General features: G+C 38.5%; 1 protein-coding gene and 2 non-coding genes across 3 annotated transcripts in view; 2 read left to right on the plus strand and 1 right to left on the minus strand.

Annotated features, from left to right (window-relative positions):
- Positions 1 to 12261: 12261 nt before the first annotated feature.
- trnat-agu (transfer RNA threonine (anticodon AGU)) lies at positions 12262 to 12335 on the plus strand. Its single transcript has one exon. It is a non-coding gene; the product is annotated as a tRNA-Thr (tRNA).
- A 238-nt stretch (positions 12336 to 12573) lies between these two features.
- trnas-uga (transfer RNA serine (anticodon UGA)) lies at positions 12574 to 12655 on the minus strand. The gene has a single exon. It is a non-coding gene; the product is annotated as a tRNA-Ser (tRNA).
- A 5976-nt stretch (positions 12656 to 18631) lies between these two features.
- Positions 18632 to 23665, plus strand: part of zanl (zonadhesin, like) — a 127494-nt gene continuing 122460 nt past the window's right edge. Inside the window, 9 exon segments of the mRNA XM_085349915.1 lie at positions 18632 to 18635; positions 18975 to 19124; positions 19251 to 19516; positions 21815 to 21899; positions 22028 to 22180; positions 22437 to 22607; positions 22707 to 22804; positions 22895 to 23243; positions 23341 to 23534. Coding sequence (XP_085206041.1) covers positions 18632 to 18635; positions 18975 to 19124; positions 19251 to 19516; positions 21815 to 21899; positions 22028 to 22180; positions 22437 to 22607; positions 22707 to 22804; positions 22895 to 23243; positions 23341 to 23534 — 1470 coding nt within the window.

The raw sequence follows: 23665 nt of genomic DNA on the forward strand, positions 1-23665 counted from the left end.
GTGGAAGTAAATGTGCTATCTGTTATTTGTTTTTCTTTGGAAGGCTATTTTTGACTTGTTTTAGCGTGTCACAGGTTAAAAACATATATAATCCAGTGCTGCAGTGAGTGGTATACATGCTCATGTGCTTTCACTTTGGGTGGGGCTGCATCAGAATTCCAAATTTAGTCACAACTTTTAACATTCCTTATCCCACTACTCACCAAGCATCTGGTAGACAGGACAGAGAGTTGCATTTTACACACTTTTTCCAAGTCTATCTACGGAAGCTTGTGGCAGCCTAACAAAATGTAATTGAAGCCATTTGTTATATAGAAGAAAGCAAAATCAAAGAGCTTCCTGGACCTGATTTTGTTATGGAGTGTTTCAATTTCCATTACTAAGAAACAAAGAAACAAAAAGGACAAGAAGATGTTAAAACACTGCAGATACCCAGGAGACACAGAAATTACCAAACTGCATCCCTTAATCATCAGAATACAGTGTCAACAATTTTTCCTAAGAAGTAGGACCAAAACCATCTGTGGATTATCCAGAGTAACAGAAACATAAGAATCACCAAAAACACAAACTAAGTATAAAATACATAAATAAAAAAGGTGAACAGATGTTGTGCTGCTGGAACATCGTTTCTGTGAGGGGACCTTATAAAACAAGCCGCATTCACACAAGCTGTTTCATCCTTGAGAGCTTTTCTAACATTCACTCACATTCTGATGGATGCACTGGGAGAACTCGGGATTAGGATCTTGTCGAAGTATAGTTGACATGCAAACTGAAGCATCCAGGGATCAAACCACCAACCTACTGATAAGTAGATGATGTACCTCTTGAGTTATACTCAGACTGAAAAGATGTGCAAATGTAATTTCATGAATACCTTATTAACAGAGAAAATCAGTTTAAACTAGTTCACCTTGTGTAAAACATTCAAAATAATTCCAAAGAAAAACACAAACCTAGGCTACAAATTTTAATGACAAGGTTTGGGAACCAGATCTTTCTTTATTCTAAGATAACTGAGTCTTTGACAAATGTTTATGGCCATTGACAGTGTCTGGCATTTTTTGCCCTGGCTTTTAAATAGATGTAGTTTTCTGTCTTCAAAATACTCAAAATTTGTTTATTAAGCCTGAGAAGCTCCCACTACTAATACCCTGGGAATGTGACACAGCCACAACAGTGAGAGAATAACAACAGTGAACAATGGGATGACAAGTCCGTTATCAAGCCTTTAGGATCACCACTGTTATTTTTACACATTATGCTGTTTTTGCTTTAGACAATGTTTCCTAAAATATAAAGATGCATCAGCACATCTGGTTACTGTAACTTGGCCCCACAACCCCTGAGGATTTAGTACATTCCATGTAAGGCTGTGACTGGAAATTTGGTTTGTACACCCACTCAGTTCTCTGTGAGAGAAAACAGGAATGAACTGTTGCCAAGGCAGCAAATAACACCACACACTGACTCTTAGTTTTGTTATTGCTTAGCTATTGATTTGTATTTATTCCCAGGTATTTTTGTCCTAGTTATTGGGTTTATTTGTTCCCTCTGTGGGGCTCGTCCCTCTGTATCACTTTTCTCTGGTTAATTTATTTATACATCCATGTTTCTCTATTTAGTTATAAGTCTTATTTCCTGTTTTATATCACCTTCTCATATTGGTAAATGGACTGGTTCTAATCAATCTGAGCGCTCGAAGCAATTTACACAACTCCACACAGTCTGGCTACACTGTCACTAATAACTCTCATATTCATATCCAGCAGTATTCCTCAATTATTTTAACATTTTACTGATATACAGGGACCAAGCCTACAAAAACAACAGAAAGTAATTTTGTTACATAAGTTCCTGCTGTATGTATGATGAAACAGTTTTATATGTGTGTGAATGTGTGTGTGAATGGGTGGATGACTGGATATGTAAGGCGCTTTGGGGTCCTTAGGGACTAGTAAAGCGCTATATAAATACAGGCCATTTACCATTTACCATATAATCCCTGAAAGTGCAAAGCAGTCAATGAGAGACAGAAGAAATGGAAAACTCAAGTGTTTGTGGTTAGGTGAGTAAATGGGTGTGATTGTGGTGAACAGATAGAAGATCGCTTATGTTCAGAAAACGGGAATTTCCATCCATGAAATGTATTCGCTACTTCATATTCCACAATCAACTGTTTATTATATTCTAACAAAGTTGATGCGATTTGGATTGAAAGCAACTCCACGTAAAATCACAATGGGATCAGTGGATAGTGAAGCGCGTGGTGTACAGTCGTCCCAACTCTCTGCAGAATCAAACGACAGTTAGTCTGCTGTCTGCGGCAGGGGAGCAAACTTCCGGCGGCATGCGAGAATGTGTGACTTATTAGTGACCCGTCAGTAAGTGCGAGCTTCACCGGCCTGCTGACAAACCATGCAGGCAGGGGCGGGGCTTTGTGTTTATGGACACCAATCACACGCAAAGACAGACTAGGATCATACCATTACGTGAAACAAGGAAGGGGGAGGGGGCAGACATTCCAAAGACACCAAGTTAGTGGTACAGGCCGGGTACACAGAGGAGATGAGCATCTGGCTGCATTTCAGTGCGATTGGAGACCGCAAAGCAGAATGCAGAATTTATAAACTTAGGAGCTGGATAAAGTTTTGGAGGATGAAAGGTTTCACATTTCTCCTTAAACCTCATGCTCTTCTCCCTAGCAGTAGTAAATGAATTAAAAAAAAATGATGTAGCACTTATCTATCTATACTATTAGGCGAGTTATGTAAACTGCTTTGAGTGCTCAGATAGATATAAGAAGGTGAAGGAAAACTAAGCACGAGAAACAAATAACTGTCAAAGCAGGCAACTTCTAAATATCTCGTGTTGCCACATGTATTTCCACGTGTGGGACTAATAAAGGTTATCTTATCTTATCTTATCTTATCTTATCTTATTGCCTTCCAGTAAGTTTTAATAACCTGACAGTCCCAGAAAATATAATAGTCTGCATTTGTGTTTCCACATCACAGTCATAGTGAGATTTTTGGTATGTTGTAATAAAGTAACTTATCAGGCTTTTCCAACCAAACTCCCTCCAGCTCACACAGCGTCTTTGAATGGCAGAGATGTAGAAATGTGTGCATGTAGCACAGAGTCATGGTTCACTGAGTCTCAATGAGTCTCACAGGCCGGAATGTGCTTGAAGACTTTTACAATTCTTAACTTGTTTGATCAGCTGCTCACCACAAACGAGCACACATTTGACTTTTAACAGTTTATCCCACATTCATACTACGTGAAGTCATCAAGGAATAAACAGGAAATGACAAGAGTTTGTTTTTACTTTCTAATGTCCAAGTTTGTTTTGTTTTCCAACTACAGGTTAAAAAAAAACAAAAAACTGGAGAGTCGGGGCAATGAGCAGGACAATACAGGACTGTTAATTAAGACACTTTATTAACAAACATTAGCTTAAAAGGCTCGCTGTCACGATGCTGTCCTAGTTAAAGAGCAGCTCAGTAAAATATTTAAACAACCATTTTGACCAGCCACTTGGGGAGGGAACCTACACGGGGGAGTGCCCAAGGGTGCCACCAATTACTCACCCGTGCAGTCTCTCTGCAACTTAAACTCCTATTAAAAGCATGATTAAAGTACAACAGTTAACACTAAAACACCATAAAACACAAAGAACCAGTCTATGCCAGTCAACACAACCACAACAAAGCAACAACAAGGCTACAACAAGACAGCAGCAGTGCGTAGGCCTGTAACAAGAGAAAGAAAGCAGTGATCCAGGGCCCACCCTGCTATAAGCCAAATTCCAGACAATCTATAACAGTGGTCCCCAACCCCCCAGGCATCGGACCGGTACCGGTCCGTGAGTCGTTTGGTACCGGGCCGCGAGAGTTGAGGCTCAGGTGTGAAATGTATAGTTTTCAGGGTTTTTATCGGTTTTCAGCATTATTTTGTTATCGTTTTTATCGTTTACTCGGTTTTCCTTGGTCTTTTCACTGTGTTATGAATAAATTTTCTGTTTTTCGGTACCGGTACTAGTTTTATTTTGTTGTATTTATCCGCGACACCTTAAAGGCCGGTCCGTGCAAACCAGCTTCTGGTTAACAGCTAAGGGAAGGGTGAATGCTCATGCTGCAATCAGACACCATGCGTGAACCTAACACCTCCTATCAAGTCTAACCCACTCATACCTGTTATTAATCTCTGTCTCTCTTCCACAGCATGTCTTTGTCCTGTCTTCCTTCTCTCACCCCAACCGGTGGCAGCAGATGGCCCGCCCCTCCCTGAGCCTGGTTCTGTTGGAGGTTTCTTCCTGTTAAAAGGGAGTTTTTCCTTCCCACTGTCACCAGTGTGCTTGCTCATAGGGGGTCACATGATTGTTGGGTTTTTCTCTGTATGTATTATTGTAGGGTCTACCAAATTGCCTTGAGGTGACTGTTGTTGGGATTTGGTGCTGTATAAATAAAACTGAATTGAAAAAATGACTTCTCGTAGCCTCTTATAGTGTGAGATGCTTAGGTCAAAGATATATCCAAACAGAGATATAGCCTGACTGCTCTTGAATACTGGAATATTGTGGAGTACTGTACATGTGTACCAGCAGATAAAAAGTTTCCTCTACCTGTAGTGACTAAATCCATTATTTTGACACTGTGGTTTCTAATTGTTTGGTAGTAGTTTTAACGTTCACTCAATCAAAGTTCACCATGCCGATCTTTGTTTCCATTCATATTCATGAGTCATTTATTTCATTTGCATTGTCTGGTTTTCTTGCCATTTCCATTTATAAAACGCAACAGGTAACTTGATTAAGCACAGGAGAAAACCATTTCTCATCAGCAACACCTGAACAGAATTACCCATGACCTTAAATAACCCTGTACCCGCTTCTGCCATAACCAGTACATAAAATGAAAAACAACCCTCTAGTGGTGATAAAGATAGGGAAACGGAAATGGCCTTCTTTAAAAGCAAAGGTATAGAAATGGACAGTAAAAATATTGAGGGATGCCATCCTCTTCCGAGAAAAAATCAAATACCTGCCATTATCATTCGTTTTGTTAATAGAAAACAGAAAAAAGAACTGCTCAAGCAAGGAAGAAAGCTAAAAGGTACAAATGTTTATTTAAATGAACACCTAATCAAGAAAAATGCAGACATTGCAAGACAAGCAAGAATATTAAGAAAACAGAAGAAAATACAGTCAACTTGGACGTCAGACTGTAAAATATTCATTAAGTTAAATGGAACACCAGAGCAGGCTAAGGTTCTAGTCATCAAAGAGATGACAGAACTAGAAAAATATAACCGATAAATGCAAAGCAGTGCTAAATATGATGTGACCGTCCAAGTGCACAACCAACGCAGATGTCTGACAATTTTCAACTAACAACTCATATAGATATTGAAAATAAGACATTGATGTATGACAGCAACATAGATCCTGATTGTAATTTCTTTAACAATAAGACAAATGAATGCAATTATTATACAAATGAGCAACTTAAAAAGGAATTCAAGGTAGAACAGGGTATAACAATGGTTCACTTTAATAGTCGAAGCTTATATGCAAACTTTCAATCCATCAAAGACTACATAACACAGTTTGAACAGCCATTCAATGTGATAGCCATATCGGAGACCTGGATAACTCCTGGAAAAGAAGAAGACTTTAAAATAAATGGATATGAATTCCTTCATGTAGACAGGATCAACAAGAAAGGAGGTGGGGTGGCACTTTACATTGATAAAAACCTAAAGTACAAAAGAATGGGAAGAATGACAACTGTTATTGATGGAGTGATGGAATGTTTATCAGTGGAAATAAGTATAGAAAAAAGGAAAAACCTAATTGTCAGTTGTATATATAGAACACCAGGATCTAAGATTGAGATATTTAAGGATAATATGGAGGACTTATTTACAAATATAAATCAGAAAAGAATGTTTATTTGTGGGGACTTTAATATTGACTTATTGAATCCAAATCATAATAAGAGTACAGAAGAATTTATTGATTCCATGTACAGCATAGGTTTATTTCCACTGATAACAAGACCGACCAGAATAACATCTCATTGTGCAACTCTATTAGATAATATATTTACAAATATAATAGAAGGAAAGATAAAAAGTGGGCTGTTAATCAATGATATAAGTGACCATTTACCAGTCTTTGCATCGTATAATTGCCATTATAAAGTGAACAACGATGGACATAAGATTATTTACAAAAGAATAAGAACAGAGAAGACCTTAAATTGTCTTAGAAATGAACTTTTAAAGCAAGATTGGAATATTGTATATGAACAAACAGAAGTTAATAAAGCTTACGAAGGATTTTTAAGAACATTTAACACATTACTTGATAAAAACTGCCCAGTAATTGAAATCAATAGGAAACACAACTATGCAGGAAGACCATGGATGACAAAAGGACTACAAAATGCCAGCAAAAAAAAAGAATACCTTATATCGAGAATTCATAAAAAAGAGAACAATAGAAACTGAAATGAAGTATAAAACTTACAAAAATAAATTAACTAATATAATGAGATCCTGTAAAAGAGAGTATTACATTAAAAGGTTAGAACACAATAAAGATAACACAAGAGATATATGGAATGTATTAAACAGAATAATCAAAAATGAATCAAGGAATAATGATTACCCTGGGTACTTTATAGAAGGGACAAGAAGTATTAATAACATGGAGGAGATAGTAAATGGCTTTAATGAATTCTTCGTAAACATAGGGCCAAAACTGGCAGAAGAAATAAAGGTTGATGGAATAGAAAGGGACACTGGTGAAAATATTGAAAGGAATAGTAGCTCAATGTTTTTAAGAGCAGTGGAAGAGAAAGAGATTTATGACATGGTTAGAGGACTTAAGAACAAAACCAGTACAGACTGGAATGATATTGATATGGTAACGGTAAAGACAGTTATTGATGGTATCGTAAAACCATTAAAATATATATTCAACTTGTCGTTTCAAAAAGGAGTTTTTCCACAAAAAATGAAAGTTGCTAAAGTTATTCCCATTTACAAAACCGGTGAAAGACATAATTTTACAAACTATAGACCAGTGTCAATACTCTCCCAGTTCTCTAAGATACTGGAAAAACTCTTCATAAAAAGATTTGACAGTTTTGTGGAAAAATATGAATTAATGACAGATAGTCAGTATGGGTTCAGAAACAACAGATCAACAGCTTTGGCACTGATAGATTTAATGGAAAAGATAACGGAATGTATGGATAATAAGAGGTATGCGCTCGGAGTTTTCTTAGATCTAAAGAAGGCGTTTGATACTGTTAATCATGAAATTCTATTAAAAAAACTGGAAAAGTACGGGTTTAGGGGAGTGGTTTTGGAATGGTTAAAAAGCTATGTAGGGAATAGGCAACAATATGTACAAATAAATGAATATAAATCTAATTTGATGGATATAGCTTGTGGAGTACCTCAAGGTTCAGTACTGGGTCCAAAAATGTTTATTATGTACTTAAATGATATCTGCAGAGTATCGGAGATTTTAAAGTTTGTAATATTTGCAGATGACACAAATATACTGTGTGCAGGTGGGGAATTGCCACAGGTTTTGGAAATGATCACACAGGAATTAACGATATTAAAGAAGTGGTTTGATATAAATAAATTATCATTGAATCTCGATAAAACCAAATTTATGTTGTTTGGAAACCAAAAGAAAAACATCGAAGTAGAAATATGTGTTGACAATGTATATTTAGAAAGAGTAAATGAAATAAAATTTCTTGGGGTGATCATTGACCACAAGCTCTGTTGGAAGCCACACATTACTTATGTTCGGGGGAAATTGGCACGGGGCATTGCCGTCCTGGGAAAAGCAAAGCATATGTTGGATCAGAAAGCACTGCACATTTTATACTGTGCTTTACTACTGCCATATATGAGCTACTGTGTAGAGGTCTGGGGAAACACATACAAAAGTAACACACAAACAATAACTATAATACAGAAAAGGGCCATTAGATTAATAAATAATGTAGGGTACAGGGACCATACAAATGCACTCTTTGTCAAAATGCAAGCTATTAAATTCCAAGACTTGGTGAAGCTTAAAACAGCGCAAATAATGTATAAAGTCAGAAATAAATTGCTTCCCAAAGAAATCTGTAAATTGTTCATAGAAAGAGAAGGTGGGTATAACTTAAGAGGGAGATGGAATTTAAAAATACAAAGTGCTAGAACAACTTTAAGAACTATGTCAATCTCAATTGCAGGAGTTAAATTATGGAACAGTCTAACAGAAGAAATAAAAGACAGTCAAAACATAAAACAGTTTAAAGTAAAATATAAAAACCTAATTTTAAATAAGTATAAGAATGAAGAAAACGGGGTTAACCCAGGACGGTAATGTTGCTGGTAATGGTGTTGCAGTTCTTTTTTGGTTGTTTTTTTGTTTTTTTGTTTTGTTTTGGTTTGTTGTTTTTCCATAACTTGTGTATCTGCAAATATACACATTCTGTATTTTTCATATGAAAGAAACTATACTGTGGTGGGGCTTGCTAATTTCTTGTTTTTGATATGTATGTTATGTTTTGTTTTACTTCATATGTTTATATGTTTCATATGTTGTTTGTTTAATTTAAGACAAAAAAAAATTAAATGAATGAGAGGTAAAACTTGAGGGGGTAGGGACAAATAAGTAAATACTTCAGCCTACTCCTTTTCAAACAAATAATGGAATGATATTTTGTAATGATTGTGAAGGCACATGTTTGAAATGTTTGAAATAAAAATGAACTGAACTGAACTGAACTGAACTGAAACACTACCTCTGTGTGAACCTCTTTGCTCCACTGTTTGACAGTCAAAAGAGGCACGATCCCAAAGGTGTCAGACTGCTTACCCATAAAATGTTTTAGAGTCCATCACTCATGGGTTAAACAGAAAGAAAAACCTAAAAATGGCTAACCATGCACTGTTACAAAGGTTGTTATATGTCAGTATAATCATAAAAAGCAGTTTGTAGAATTACCCATAATGGTAATATATGTCCATATTTTTTTCTAGACATTTACCGTATTTTGTTCCTCAGGAGCCCTGGAAGCTGAAGGCTCTGCCTTCCATTCAACTTTTCCAACTTTGTTTTATTGATTTCAACCATGACATACAAAGTCAGCAACAGCAAAGTCGATTTTGATTTCAGAACAATTGTATGTCCATTACACCCTCCCAAATTCTCCCCCTTCCAGGTCCACCCTAGACAAGACACCGCAGAGATCCAGTCTCTGCACATAAAAAATACCTCAAGACCCATACACATAACAAGCATAACAAAAAAAGAAAAAACCCACCAACAACAAAACGAAAGGAAAAAACCCCCAAAAGAGAACAAAACAAAAGCTTTATAACGTAGCCTCACTCAGTTCACTTCAGTCTCAGGAAGTACAGTAATGGTGACAACCAGTAAAAGAAATGATTTCCAGGTTTTGTTAAATTTCCTAATAGAACTTCCATTCAACTTTTAAATACCCTTTGAGCCACAAGTAAACCAGCAGTCTTTGTCAAAGGGTGTGACACTGGCGACATGTTTTACCATCAAGCACAAAATTGCTGTACTCAAAGAGACCTTGTCTAATCTTGTCCTTGTCTAATCAACGCGATAACACTGATATGGCCGTTGTTAGCAAAAGTTAAAGTGCCACCTAGTGGCAACTGGAAATGTCACGTTTGAATTTTTAATGCACTGCTCCTCACATGTTGATCCCATCCACCTGAAATCTAGTGTGGGTACATATCAGACGCTTCATTGTGAAAATTGTGAGATTTCACTGAAAGGCATGCCGAGTTACCAGGGAGCAGGAAGTAGCTTTAGAGGGGCTTGGAAAGCTCAAAAACTCATGAATCTTAGCATACTCCTCTAATGTGCAGCTTTCCACTTCTGTAGCTGTTATTAGAGCACGAATCTTAACAGTGATTTTTGCACATCAGGTCATCTTGCATATTAAGCTCATGGCTCCTTTGAATTTTGTTTTCTTTCTGTCAACCCTTAACCTATCCGGCATTTGTGTGTGGCAGCAAAGATAAATGCTTTTTCTTCTTGTACATATGACAATAAACGCTTTGAATATTGAATCTAAAGACCTTGATTATGCTAAACTGAGAAGCTTTTGGGGTTTCGTGAAACGGCGTGGTCATGACAGCATGCCGAGTTTCGATCATTCACCATGAAGCATGAAATGCTGTAGCTCATTGACTAGCCTCTATCAAGCTTGACAGGCATGGTGACAGTCCCACCCCGAACAGATTGATATGCTATTTGTCAGCAGTAGTTAGAGTGCCACCTAGTGGGAAAAGAAAATATGCAAATAGGTATAATTATCAATCTTACAGTTTTTTCTGAATGCTTAAACCCTAACTGTGATTCCTGTAGCACAATCTCTAAAACTATTCAGACTTATAGCAAAACCACTCACTGAGTTTGCAAAACTAAAAGCACAAAAACTGCTTTGCACTCAGTTTGCAATTTTGTAACACACACTTTGCAAAACTGTAGGCACAATTCACTGCACAACACTCAATTACCAAATTTCCAACACACTCCTAGCAAAAGTATACACATGTATGGCTATCATTAACACTAATTTGCCAACTGTCTGGCACACTTTCACATGTGAAAACTTTTTTAGATAATCAGTTCACTTTTCAATCAGCCTAAGCACTATAATACAGGTAAGCTGTGTGTGCGGAGTACAATGGAGGGAGCAGAAAGAGTGAGAAGTAGAGGAGGCCGAGGAAGAGGACGTGGAGGTGAAGAAGTAGGATGAAGAGGACGACAAGGACAAGGAGGAGCAAGAGGAAGACGAGGAGGGGGGAGAGGAAGGGTAGGAAGAGTAAGAAATAGAATTGCTGATGACATCAGAGCTACAATAGTGGACCATGTAATCAACCGTGGAATGACCCTGAGGGAAGCTGGCCAACGGGTCCAGCCTAAACTGAGCCGCTACACTGTAGCAAGTACCATAAGGACATCTTGAAATGAGAATCGGTGAGTACAGTCACTTTGCACAAAGATTTGTAGCACTGCCGTATGCCAATGAGAAACACACCAATACCATTGATGTAAAAATACTGAAATTGTTACTTTACAGAATTGCTAGATGACCAGATGCTGGGGGCAGAGGAAGCATGTTCACTGCAGACCAAGTAACCCATATAGTCATTATGGCGATTGCAAATAATCCTATACTTGGAAATGAACACTTGTGTTTGTTTTGATGTGTTTGAATAAACACCAGTACTTGAAGTTTGGATCCCTCTATGCTTATGGATCTATGACAGAAGTATGAGCTCAAACTGACATAGCCTACCTTGTGCACAGAGAAAGCAAAGGCCAGATGTGTTTTATATTCATACCATCAGTGTGCAGTTGGCGCATTGTGTGCTTAGTAGATGATGGCTTGTGTGTACTGTTTGATACGGAAACACCATTTTTACGAAGGTGTGAAGAGTTAATCTAGCTGTGTTCGCTTTTGCAAGAGAACTACAATGTTTTGATTATTGGGTGACAGGTTTTCTTATTTGTGTGAAGAGTTTTGCAAAATTAGCCAATAGTTACAAAAAATGTGCTTAAGCAATCAGAAAAAACTGTAATGAAAATTTACTTTGCAGTTCCACACACGATATGCATCAGTGTGACATTTTGGTCAATTGTTATCCTCCATTGCCACCTAGTGGGCTTAGAAGGTGCTCAGCAGGGCTCGACCGCATCGGGGTGCAGCTCTCGCATGGCTGCCTGCAGTGCCCCACTTGATTACTTGCTGTTTCTCCCCGATGCTACTAAATAACAATATATTAAGTTTATATTAACTTGTAATACATTTCATTATGATATTGTGACTAATATAGACAACTTTTAAATAAATATTTTCTTTTCATATCAGGCGTGTATAGCCCTTCCATCCATTTTCTTCCATGTATCCTAACTAAAGGTTGAAAACTCATTTAAAGCCGATCTTCAGCGAATTCAAGTTCTAGTTAGCTCTCTCCAGAAGTCGGTGACCAGGTTAGCGCCCCATCTCCGTACATCCCTGGCTCAGTTTGAATACGTCTTTATCATAAGTCCTCCTCATGTTTACTAGAGTTCGTCTTGACTCAGCGCTATGTTAAGGATTGACACATGTTTGGGTCCGGCCGGTCTTCACAAAGTTTCGTTTTAAGTCTACATCTTTAACGCAAAAATAGCACGGCTGCGTAGTAGGTGGCGCCGTGGCTTAGTTGGTTAAAGCGCCTGTCTAGTAAACAGGAGATCCTGGGTTCGAATCCCAGCGGTGCCTTTTTATGGAAACACATAATTTACTGCCAATTGTTGGAATAATTGTGAAGTACTTTTAATATCCGTATAACATAGACTATCGGACTGACATTTAATCAATGACTCAAATGGGCTCATAGTCTTTTTTCGTTTTAGATAGCGTAATATTTTTATTTCATAGATAACCATCTTTAGATTCCAAGAATAGAGTCAGTAAATTTACATTTTTCTATGAAGAAAAGTAGTGAAAGGAAAGCACACGCTGCGAGCAGGGTTCGAACCTGCGCGGGAAGATCCCATTGGATTTCAAGTCCAACGCCTTAACCACTCGGCCATCGCAGCTAAGCCACTACATGGTGGGTATTGTTTTGATAAGTGAGTAAGTCGTATAAGTCGAATAAGTGGGAAAAAAGTGGGCATGTGTTTTGTTTTTCCTTTTCCAGAATTCTGAGAAAAATGTCAGAAGACTTTAGTATCACACATTAATCTCAGAATTCTGACTTTAATCTCAGAATTCTGGAAAAGAAAAAAAAAAGATGTGCCCACCCTCACTAGTTATGTTTCTGATTGAGGCAGTATCACTTATAATGGAGATGTCAGGAATAGACACGGTTGTGGCACTGATTCACTCTTTAGCACTATGGTCACCCCGGTGTGTTGGCCAGAACACCACTTAAGGCCAAGTTGTCCCAGAGTATAGAAGAAGGAGCTTGAGGTTTGGTTTGAGGCACTTTATTCTCAAAGCTCAGTTCCTGTGGCTGTAATCACACGGGTGTGTGTGTGATTTTTTATCATTCACGCACACATCACATCCCACAGGAATCAGTGCATCCCCACCGGACTAACACCGCTCGTCCGACACTAAAACTGCCCACCTTACTAACTGGATGATGTCACCAGACGGTGGGCTGGCTCAAACTGACAGAAGAAGAAGGATTTTCTCCTTCCAAATTGAGTTAAAACTGAGGTTATTGTACTCTGCCGTAGATGTGCCTTAAAAATGTGAAAGCTTAACTTTATCTTATCTTATATCTCAGAAATGTGGTATGAAACCAGATACTTGTCTTCCAGTAACATTGAGAGGAATCGAGGAGTTGTTATTGACTAGAATATGTCCTTCAAACCACAGATTTAAAAAAAATTCTGTGTAGTGTTTTGAAAAAAGTTTTTTAAAACTGCAATTTGAGTGTAAAGCAGGACTTGTGCTTGTAGTTTAGCAGGATTGGTTCTGGGGGTTGGTGGATCAGTTACATGTTGTAGTCATTGTGTCTGAAGTACAAGTAATTGTGTGTAAACAATTGGGGGAAACTGTAACAGGCTGTACTAAAAACTCCCTGAAAAGCCTTCAGTTAATCCAAAATGCTGCAGCAAGAGTCCCGACAGGGACTAGAAAGAGAGAGCAGATTTCTCCTGTATTGGCTTCCCTTTGTTGGCTTCCTGTTAAATCCAGAACCAAATTTAAAATCGTTCTTCTCACACACGAGGTCTTGAATAGCCCCATCTTATCTTAAAGGCCTCATATAGAGCACTTTGCACTCCATCCACATGTCAAAGGAAAAGTGTTTCATTGTTGCTACCCTACTGTATGTGTTGTTAATTTCATTTACACATAAGCAGCTGAAACTGATTAACAACCCTGTCTGCTACTTCACTGACCAGACCAAGAACCCAGAACTTGAACTGACTTGATGCCATACTGTCATTACAAAGTGTTGCTTTAATCTTTTGAGCAGTATAGTATCTAAAACTTGTCACTTGTTTAAGACCGACAGGCAATTATTCATTGTCACATCTACACTTACAGCTTATTTAGAATAACCACCTAACCAAAGAAGCATATAGATCACGCTCCACAGAAAGGGCACAGCTACTTTAGAACAGAATATTTCTGCATTCAGGCGACTCACTACCACAGCACCCAGATCTCATGTGAAACACTTGGTTCTTACTTGGTGTAAAAAAAACTTAACTCCAGGTTGCAGTGTGTGATTTTAAACCACACCCCTGAGAAACACACTATGGTCACAATGGCAACCAACACAAAGGTCCTTACTTTGAAGGACTTCACTCACGTCTCAGTATCTTTATTGGACTAGAACTTTCATGCACACCCATAGCTGATTCATGTTGATGATTTTATATTTTAATGATTCAAGCTAAGCCACCATCCACAGATCATCTGTGTTTAAAGGTTATTTTTCTATATGATGCGTTCACAAGTAAACATAGAAGCTTGTCCGTTGATTTTAAAAAGATCTCATTTGAAAACGACGTACAGAGCTATTATTAAATTAGGTTTATATGCTGTCCAGTACAATGGATGCAATGCTTTACTTGTAAGATTCACTGCAAGGTAGAAAACTTATGTAACACTTTTTAGGGCATAGTGTGATAGCTCTGCATTCATCAAACCAGCAGGAAACTCAAGTCAGAGCTGAATCAGTTTAAAACAAGGATGTTACCTCAATTTTAACATTTTATACCTAATTCGGAATTATTATTATAATGTTGCTGCTGAGCATGTTTGCTATTTGCCTCATTTAATTTATCTTATTTCATAATTTATTCAAGAAATATCAGGAAAATGTTTTGTCTATGTGGGTCATAAAAGCCCAAACCCATTTTCACTGTCAGGAAAACGATGAGAGAGTCCCTGTTGAAACTTTAACAGGAACTTTCTTCCGTGTGTAAAAGGACAGTGACACCTGTATCACCTTGGGTTCTTATGGGTTTAGAACTAAGGAAACAAGGAAGTAGTCCGGGGACCAAGATATAAGAAAAGATAAAGATAATGTTCTGGACATTAACATAGTGCAGTAATATGAGAGAGAATCAGCTGCATCTACGATGACATTCAAGCTCCTGTATCATTTTGTGCATCGTCCTGTATCTTTATTGTTTAATCTCTTCTGTCCAATTCTTGTCATTGACATGAAATATGAGAGCTAGTATTCTGAATTGTTGAGATAAAGTCATTGCTAAGTTGATTGTTTCTGGGTGTGGCCATCATATTTTATTTTATACGTGTTTTATTACAAATTTCTCTTTGGTTTTTCCCTACTCTCAGATCTCTGATATGATACCACACAAATTCTCAAAAAAGATGATTAGATGATTCTTCATATCAGAAATGTCATTTAGGTTGTCATCTAATGTTGTGTCCACTCTTAATAATTTTAAGTGGAGCATGGGATTCAATTTTCCATAACTAAAACCAGCAGAACTTCGAGACTTATTTATGCAATCATGCCAAAGGACTGTTTTTCTAGAGCTTTTAAAGTGAAGGGCCACCACCGCTACCTATAAACCTTTGCAAAAACTTAATGAGCTTAATTGTGAAAGCAGAAAGAGTGTCTGTCTTCAAATCTGAACTGAGATGAGATGATGATGAGATGAGAGCCTTTATTTGTCAGTTGCAGGTCTTTTACCCACAACCGAGATGACAGACCTTGCCGACCATACATACAATACACAAACATCACATTGGGGAGACGGGTCAGGCTAGGTAGCGAGGAAAAAAACATTGAAATGTGTAACACTGAAGGATAATAGAGGAATGCACAGGTATCAACACACCATAGCACAATAAACACAGACAGCAACATGGGAAAGAGTTCCAGTGTGTACATCTGATCTGGGGCCGCTGCAATCTTCGACTGCGCCTCCAACTGACCCGATGTCCACATCAGAGGGGAGGTAAGCGTTGGAGGTGGCGTTGGATCCGGGGTAGGGAGGGTGATGCGTCAGTGAGGGCTTATCAGTATCAGTATATCTATGTGTGTGCGTGTCCATAGTTCAGCTGAGACAGTGTCCTTCGCCCTGCCAGGCTAAGTAAACAGTCTTCCAGCCAACCCAGGTGGCCTTGCATGGAATGGGAAGGAACAGACTCAACACAGTCGTTATCAGGGTGTTGATGTTCAGCTCCGGTCTTGCAGCTGGCGCCGAGAGGGTATCCGCATAAGTGATGGTATTTTTTACTTTAGTGCGAACAGCTCATATGAATTTCAAAGCAGTTCTACAGTCCAACACTGGTCTCTCAATCTCCCGTTGGAGAGCCGCGAGCTTCGCCATACTTGCGTTCTGTGATGTTGTCATTTCTTGTGCTCAAGGAGCCGATTTCTGAGAACTCACGGCAGTGTGCCTCCCCGAGATGTCATCCAATTTTGCGCCCAGAGATGTTATTCCGAGCGAGCCCTTCCGAGATGTATCCAGTCTGCAGTCAGAGGTCTTATTCTGAGTATTCACAGCAGCCGTAGCCTCTCCAAGATCTTATCCGTGCTGCGCTCAATGAGCCCATTTTGAGAAACTCACGCCTCTCCCATCGTTTCAATCCCAGCGGGCAGCCTTGTGGGGGTTTGAACAGCCGGTTCCGCTTCCTTAATTCTTCGATAAGTCAGGGCCAAGCCAGCTCCGATCAGCCAGAACCCTGTTACCATGGTTCCGAATAGGTAGCACTCAGGCTCACCCCAGCCCAAACTTCTCGTTGAGAAAGGGGTGTCAATTGCAATCCATAATTCCTCTTTTAGGTTTTAGAGAACAGACTGTGAGAGAATGTAAGCAGGGAAGATAAGGGAGAGGAGAAAAAGTGTGTCCGCCAAAGAAGAAAAGCTGGGAGCTTGTTTCACAGAAGGCGTCTGAAAACTGAAGGTTTTGCTTCCTTATCTACTTTTAAATACCTGAGGAGCAACAAGTAATTCTGAAATCTGAGAGAGAAGTGCTCTTTTTGGTTCTTTAAGAGTTCTTTAAGATATGATGATAATACATGCATGAACTAGTTTTTCAGTGTCACTCTGAGACAGGGTCGTTCTAGTTTTTCTGGTGTGAAACATTTCTAAGATACCTGAATGTAGAAGTAGTGTGTACTGTTCATGCTGATGCACAGATATAAAATGTAGGTATATCAGATAAAGAAAAGGAATAGGAAATGCTGATGTGAGGTTTCGTATTTGCTGCAGTATGAGCTGTCCTCACAACATGATTCCTTGAAGCTTACTGGTTGAGAGTCCATGCAGTAGTCGGTCCACATCGTGTTAACGGTCCATCCGTAAGTTGGTGGTAAAGAAGAACAAATATGTGAACGCAAGTGGCCTTCCTAGAATCACTGTCAATATACATTACAAGCTAAAAAGGTGTGTCCCTCTGATCAAAGTTTCATGTTTATTACACAATAAGCTTGATAATTTCTTAAGTTCTTTTTTATAATATGATGTTTGAGGAACATCCCCACCCTGCTCGTGAACTCCTGAGGTCAAAAGGCACACATGCACACACGTATCCAGTCACGCCTAACGGGACCACACCCTCTCCCTATCATTCACAGTTACTCATTTACTCATTTTGATACACAATATACAGCAGTTCAGCATCCACACCACCTACTCAATTTATCCATCCTGGTTTCCACCCAGCATGCCCCTGACTCATCCCCAGCCTATAAAAAGTCCTGTACTCTGTGTCTCTGTCTTCTTGCACTGGTATCTCAAAGTTAGCCATGGAAATATTAAAGTTTTTAATTTTCTTATTGTGGATGTGTGATTCCAGAGCAGGACAGTTACAGTACAGGTGAGTTCTTAATGCATAACAACTATATAATCAGTTAAGTTGCTAATTATTCATATAGCTGGATCCTTCTAATAAGTTATGACTTTATCGAGCAGGAACGCGTCGTTTCTTTTCTGGTTGTTCTCAATAGCTGCCTTCTTTAATAATTGCTTTAAGTGATCAGTAAGCCTGGAAAAGCACTATGCCACTATGACTCTTATGTATAAAAATGTAAGGCTTAAATCACAAATATATGTCATTATTAGACCTTTTTTTGTTAAGAATTGGGAATTTATTTAGTTATTTATTTCTACCTTTAACTTGACTTTCAGTTTCTTTGGATAACTAGGCCTTCTTTGGAATATGGAATGAGTAAAGTGCTTCTTAAATGGACAAAACGACGAGTTTCCTACTTCACAAATGACTGTCACGGCCCATCCATGTTCATGTGCTCATGTGTTTTTTGTAATTTGGCGAATTGTATCGCAGTAGTTGCACTTAATTAATTAACTCTAATGATGTAAGCCACCACATGAATAACAGAGACACAGAGAATTCTGTTTGAAGCACATTTACTTTATGCACTTTGGCCTGTCTTCCACCATCAATGTGTTCCTTGGAGAGTCTTTTTTCTTCTTTTCAATGTCCTGCGCAGTTTTAACCAGACTCTAACCTGCATCTTTCTCTTGTTTGCAGTGCGCAGAATGAGCAGACAGAAGATGGTATGTTGGTTTTTTTTATCATCTACGACATGTTCAAGACATATAAAGTGCACTTATGGGTAACATACTATCACAGAGATGTGACATTACTGCAACGCTGTATCCAACACAGTCCCTGTGTTGGATTTGAACCTTAACTCTTTACAGCTCCTTATCTTAAGTAATGATAATAATGTCCGGCCTAAACGTACAGAAAAATAAACAGTTGTCTCTCATTGTCGAATCAGTTTAATGTCTGTTACTGGGATGTTAACTGTCAGTAACGATTAGGCATAGCTTGAAACCTGACACTAATAAACAGATGCTTGTTTGCATTTAAACACTTGAACTACTCTATCATAGAGAATTCTTCATGAACATGTTTGGCCTTGTGTTCCGTCTGTAATGTGTTTCTACAGCCGTAGTGGTGACTTCATGCGACTTTAACCAAGACAGTGGCCCATTCTGCGATTTCATCCAGGATAGCACAGACAGCAGTGACTGGACCCGGCACAGAGGTCCAACTCCCACAAATGGCACTGGTCCCAGTGGAGACTACCCTGATGGAGGTTTGCATGCTTTATTAAAAACACGTTTATTCCGTACTATTGTCGTGATTGTACTGAATGGGATTAATTAAGAGTTCGAGGGTGTAAACAAATAAACATGTTTCGTCTGTGTCCTTCTTTCTGCAGAGGGATACTACATCTATCACGAGGGGGACAATGTGTCTAATGGACAGAACGCTCGCTTGCTGAGCCCCCCCATCACCTCATCAGCCTCTGAGATCTGTGTTCAGTTCAACTACTACATGTACGGGATTGACAATGCCAATAATTTGAGAATTCTGGCAAAATTACCCAGTAGTGAGGCAGAGGTGTGGAAGAGGACTGGAATCCAGAGTCCAAACTGGTTGACCGGCTCTGTTACCGTATCGAAAGCGAGCAGCCAGAGCATTACCGTGAGTGTTACCAGATCACTTTAACAACTTTAAACAGCATCAACAGTAGCAACAGGAGCTTGGGACTTTAGCTATGAAGTGAAGTCATTCAGACACTAAACTCTCATCAGACATTAGTAAGTGACATTAATAAGGTGAAGGAAGCTGCTTTAAACAGCTTTGCAAATATAGAAATCCTTCTGTATTATTATCCTCTAATTTTATTAAGGAACTAATTTAAAGTTTCATTTTGTCGCTGATAATTGAGAACAATTTTTCTACATGCCAAATGAATACACGCAATAAGCAATATTTAGCATTACAAAACAGATAGTCGAAGGTAATAATAGTCAACACACGTAAAGATTATTTTACAGCTGCTTTTATGTCTTTGTAATTGCAACAACAGCTGTAAAACAACCATTCAAAATGCTGAACGAGACAAGAACAGACAGATATGTGCTGAGGCCCATGATAACGCTCTGCTCTTTAAAACATGTTCATAAAGTTTCGGACTGTCACACCCTCAACAGTATTCTGAAGGAGTTGCTTAACGTCTAGTGTATCATATTTGATACATACAGTTTTTGGCACTTCCACATCATCAGTGTGAATTTTCCCCCTGAAAAACCTAAATAAATTGCACAATACCTTTTTTAGCAATTAAAAAAAACAGATAAGCAAATACAAATTAAATGTCATATACAGAAATTGAAATGTGATTTATTTTTTAAAAACTTAAACAAAAGGAGGTTAAATAAACACTATTTTCAAAGAATTACAATTTTCTGGCAATGATTTCATGATTCAGGCTTTAAAGGGTTAAAGTAACAGCTGTGCTGTTTCTTACATTTTTTGCACAGTGCTTATCATGTAACAGCTTACCCAGTGCTGTTCAGAACCACACTGTCTGTTATACGCTTCACTTTTGGTGAAGTGAAAGCTCAGGAGGAGGAATTTGAAACGAGTCAGGAAACTCAATAATTAAAGATTGTTTGCAGGTTATTATGTAAAATCAATATATAACACACACAGTGTGTTCTAGCAGACACTTCTGGTCATGTATGTGTGTCGGTTACATCGCAGTATTTAACAACATGAAATCAAAGTACTTACATGCAGGACTAAGGTCGTAGCTTTATGGTCTGAACTATGATACCTTTGTGTCTCATTAGTCTGATACTTCTTCACCTTTTCTAAGAATCCTTTGGTGCCTCTTCTGTCTGTCACACTTCTCATCTCTCACCTCTTTCTTCTCTTGTTCATAAGAGGCCAAATCCTTAAAAACGTTTTGTTTTCATGACTAAATGAAAAAGCTTCAAATATTTAAGAGTCCAGCCACTACCACATGTCAAAGACATGTCCTGTAACCAGTTTTTACTGTCTCAGTTTCTTTATTTTTGAAACACATCCTTATGAGTACATTAAAGTGTAACGGCAGAATGCTGCTGGAATGACACACAGCGGCGGCTTCCTCTGTGTGTCTATTTCTGGAGGAGTGGAATGATTCTTATCATCTTTCACATTTTATTGTTTGGCCAACTCGTCCACTTTGTCACGTGTAGACATGATTTTCTGCTTCCTAAAAGTTAGCTGTAAAAATATTTTCAGGGCCCAAACATCAATGTGCTGAAAAACTGATGAAGCACACAAAGTTATTCATCACTGACACTTGTACTGTTTATGTTGAGGTTGAGCTGACATGAAAACTTTTTGTTCACTTGCCCGCCAGACTTTTATTGGGCAACTAATCTCACTTGCAAATGTTTCCTTCCATCTCTAAAAGCATCAGAGCAATTGTCATTTTGATCAGAAAATGATGTTTAGATAAACTGACTATAGCTTTAAAAATTACTGTTAAAATATGATTGTTATTTATTATAAATTAATTAAAATTACTAGCAAATGGTGCAGATGGCCCCGCCCCTCCCTGAGCCTGGTTCTGCCGGAGGTTAAAAGGGAGTTTTTCCTTCCCACTGTCACCAAAAGTGCTTGCTCATAGGGGTCATATGATTGTTGGGTTTTTCTCTGAATGTATTATTGTAGCCTTACAATATAAAAGCGCCTTGAGGCGACTGTTGTTGTGATTTGGCGCTGTATAAATAAACTGAATTGAATTGAATTGGATTACTTGGGTATCTGGAATAAAAGAAAATAAACCCTTAAGTCTTTTACACCCCCCCAGTTTGTTTCTGCTCCTACCGCTTAGATGGAAATCAAGGCTTTATTGAAGAAAAACTCTTTCTTTAAGTTACTGTGTATATTATGTATATAAATCTCTAGCTTTTTTTGTGTGATATTTTCTTTGCATGTCTACAGATCGTCTTTGAGGCTCAGAGAGGCTTATCTTCTTCTTGTGATTCAGCTTTGGACAACATCGTCATCACTGAAGGAGCATGTCCCTGTGAGTTCACACACATGCACATAAAGACACAGACACACACACACACACACACACACACACACACACACACACACACACACACACACACAATCACATTTTGAGCTGATATATAAATGTTTTGTTCACAGCTTGTATTTTTGGCTGTGATTTTGACACTTCCGGTGACCTCTGTGGATGGACAACTCAAACTGAGGATCCCAATATGTTTGGCTTCAGTCAGTGGACAGGAGGAACTGAAACTGAAGGCACTGGACCTGATGATGACTTTTCAAAACCTGGTTGTAAGTGATTTTTCTTTGTGAGGTCTAAATGGAAGTGAATGTTTTACCAAGACTGGCTCTATTTTCCTCTTGCAATATTTGCAAAACATAGAACGCTGCTTTCTGGCCTGATTAAGCACTAACTGACACTATTGTGGTACTGACAATAAATCAGAAATATAATAACAATTCTACTAATAATTTACAATTATTACTACTAGTAGTAGTAATATTATTTGCATTGTTATTATTATGCTTTTAACCCTTACACATGTAGTTGGATCCTATCTGTTGTTGGATTCTCTCGAGGCTATACCTGGAGTCAGTGCTCAGATCACAAGTCCTATAACAACTCCCTCCTCCTCTGCATGTCTCGAGCTTACCTTCCATTACTACCTGTATGGCACTAGTACTACTATGCAGATCAGTGTCCACACGATCACCACAGGTAAAAGAAAAAAAGGGTGCACTATCATAATAGAAGAATGTTTGACCAAAAGCTAGAAAAGAGGAAAATCATTTTTTGAATTGTTTTTCTCTTTACCAGATGAAACCCTCGGACCTGCTCTCTTCACTGTAACGGGGAACCAGGGACAAGGCTGGAAGCCGGCAAACGTCCGCTTTCTGGGAAATAATGCTATTAAGGTAAATAGTAGAACACCACAAGTCTCTTTATGTGTGTATTCCTGTGTGTGCACAGGCTTCACATCATATGCACATTTATATGCATTTCAGTTTGCAATTGTGGGTACCTATGGAGAAACGCCTCAGACAGATATTGCTATCGATGCTGTTTGTATCATGACCTGCACAGGTGAGAAATCAACCCAAGACGTTTAATTTGCCTTCTTGCACATTCAGAACCTTCAGAAATATGGATCAGTTGTGTCGGTGTTTACATGAGAAACTATATCTGTTTCATTTATAGGTCAGCCTGTTACACCCAAACCACCAACTGCTGCTCCAACTACACCTAAAACAACAACACCCAAACCACCAACTCCTGAACAAACTACACCTAAAACAACAACACCCAAACCACCAACTCCTGAACAAACTACATCTAAACCACCAAGTAAGACTTGTTTTATCAGATATTTCCATTAATACTTCATTCCAGAAGTCCAGAAGTTCTTTCATTCATGCTCCTTTTTATTTTCCATCTTATTCTTTCTATCCAGACCCCTGTCCTCCTAACGCAGAGTATATAGAGTGCGGTCCAGCTTGTATACCCACCTGTATGGAACCCTCCACCAATTGCTCCGGCTCCTGTATCAGTGGCTGCTTCTGCAAACCAGGCTTTGTTTTTAAGGGACGGCGTTGCATACCACTGGAGAGTTGTGGCTGTTTAGACGATGAGAATAACTATTATGAGGTCAGATGTCCTATTTACATATACTACATAAATTCCCGGTCAGTAAACACAGATATACAGTCAACCTCTGCCTATTCAGTATTTGTTGATTTTTCTGTGGAATGTAACTCTAAATTATTGGCAGAAAATTT

Source organism: Diplotaxodon limnothrissa, linkage group LG3 (assembly GCF_057381915.1).
Source record: "Diplotaxodon limnothrissa isolate DT_005_m linkage group LG3, D_limnothrissa_male_GT1.1, whole genome shotgun sequence".
In the NCBI taxonomy this organism is placed as follows: Eukaryota; Metazoa; Chordata; class Actinopteri; order Cichliformes; family Cichlidae; genus Diplotaxodon; species Diplotaxodon limnothrissa.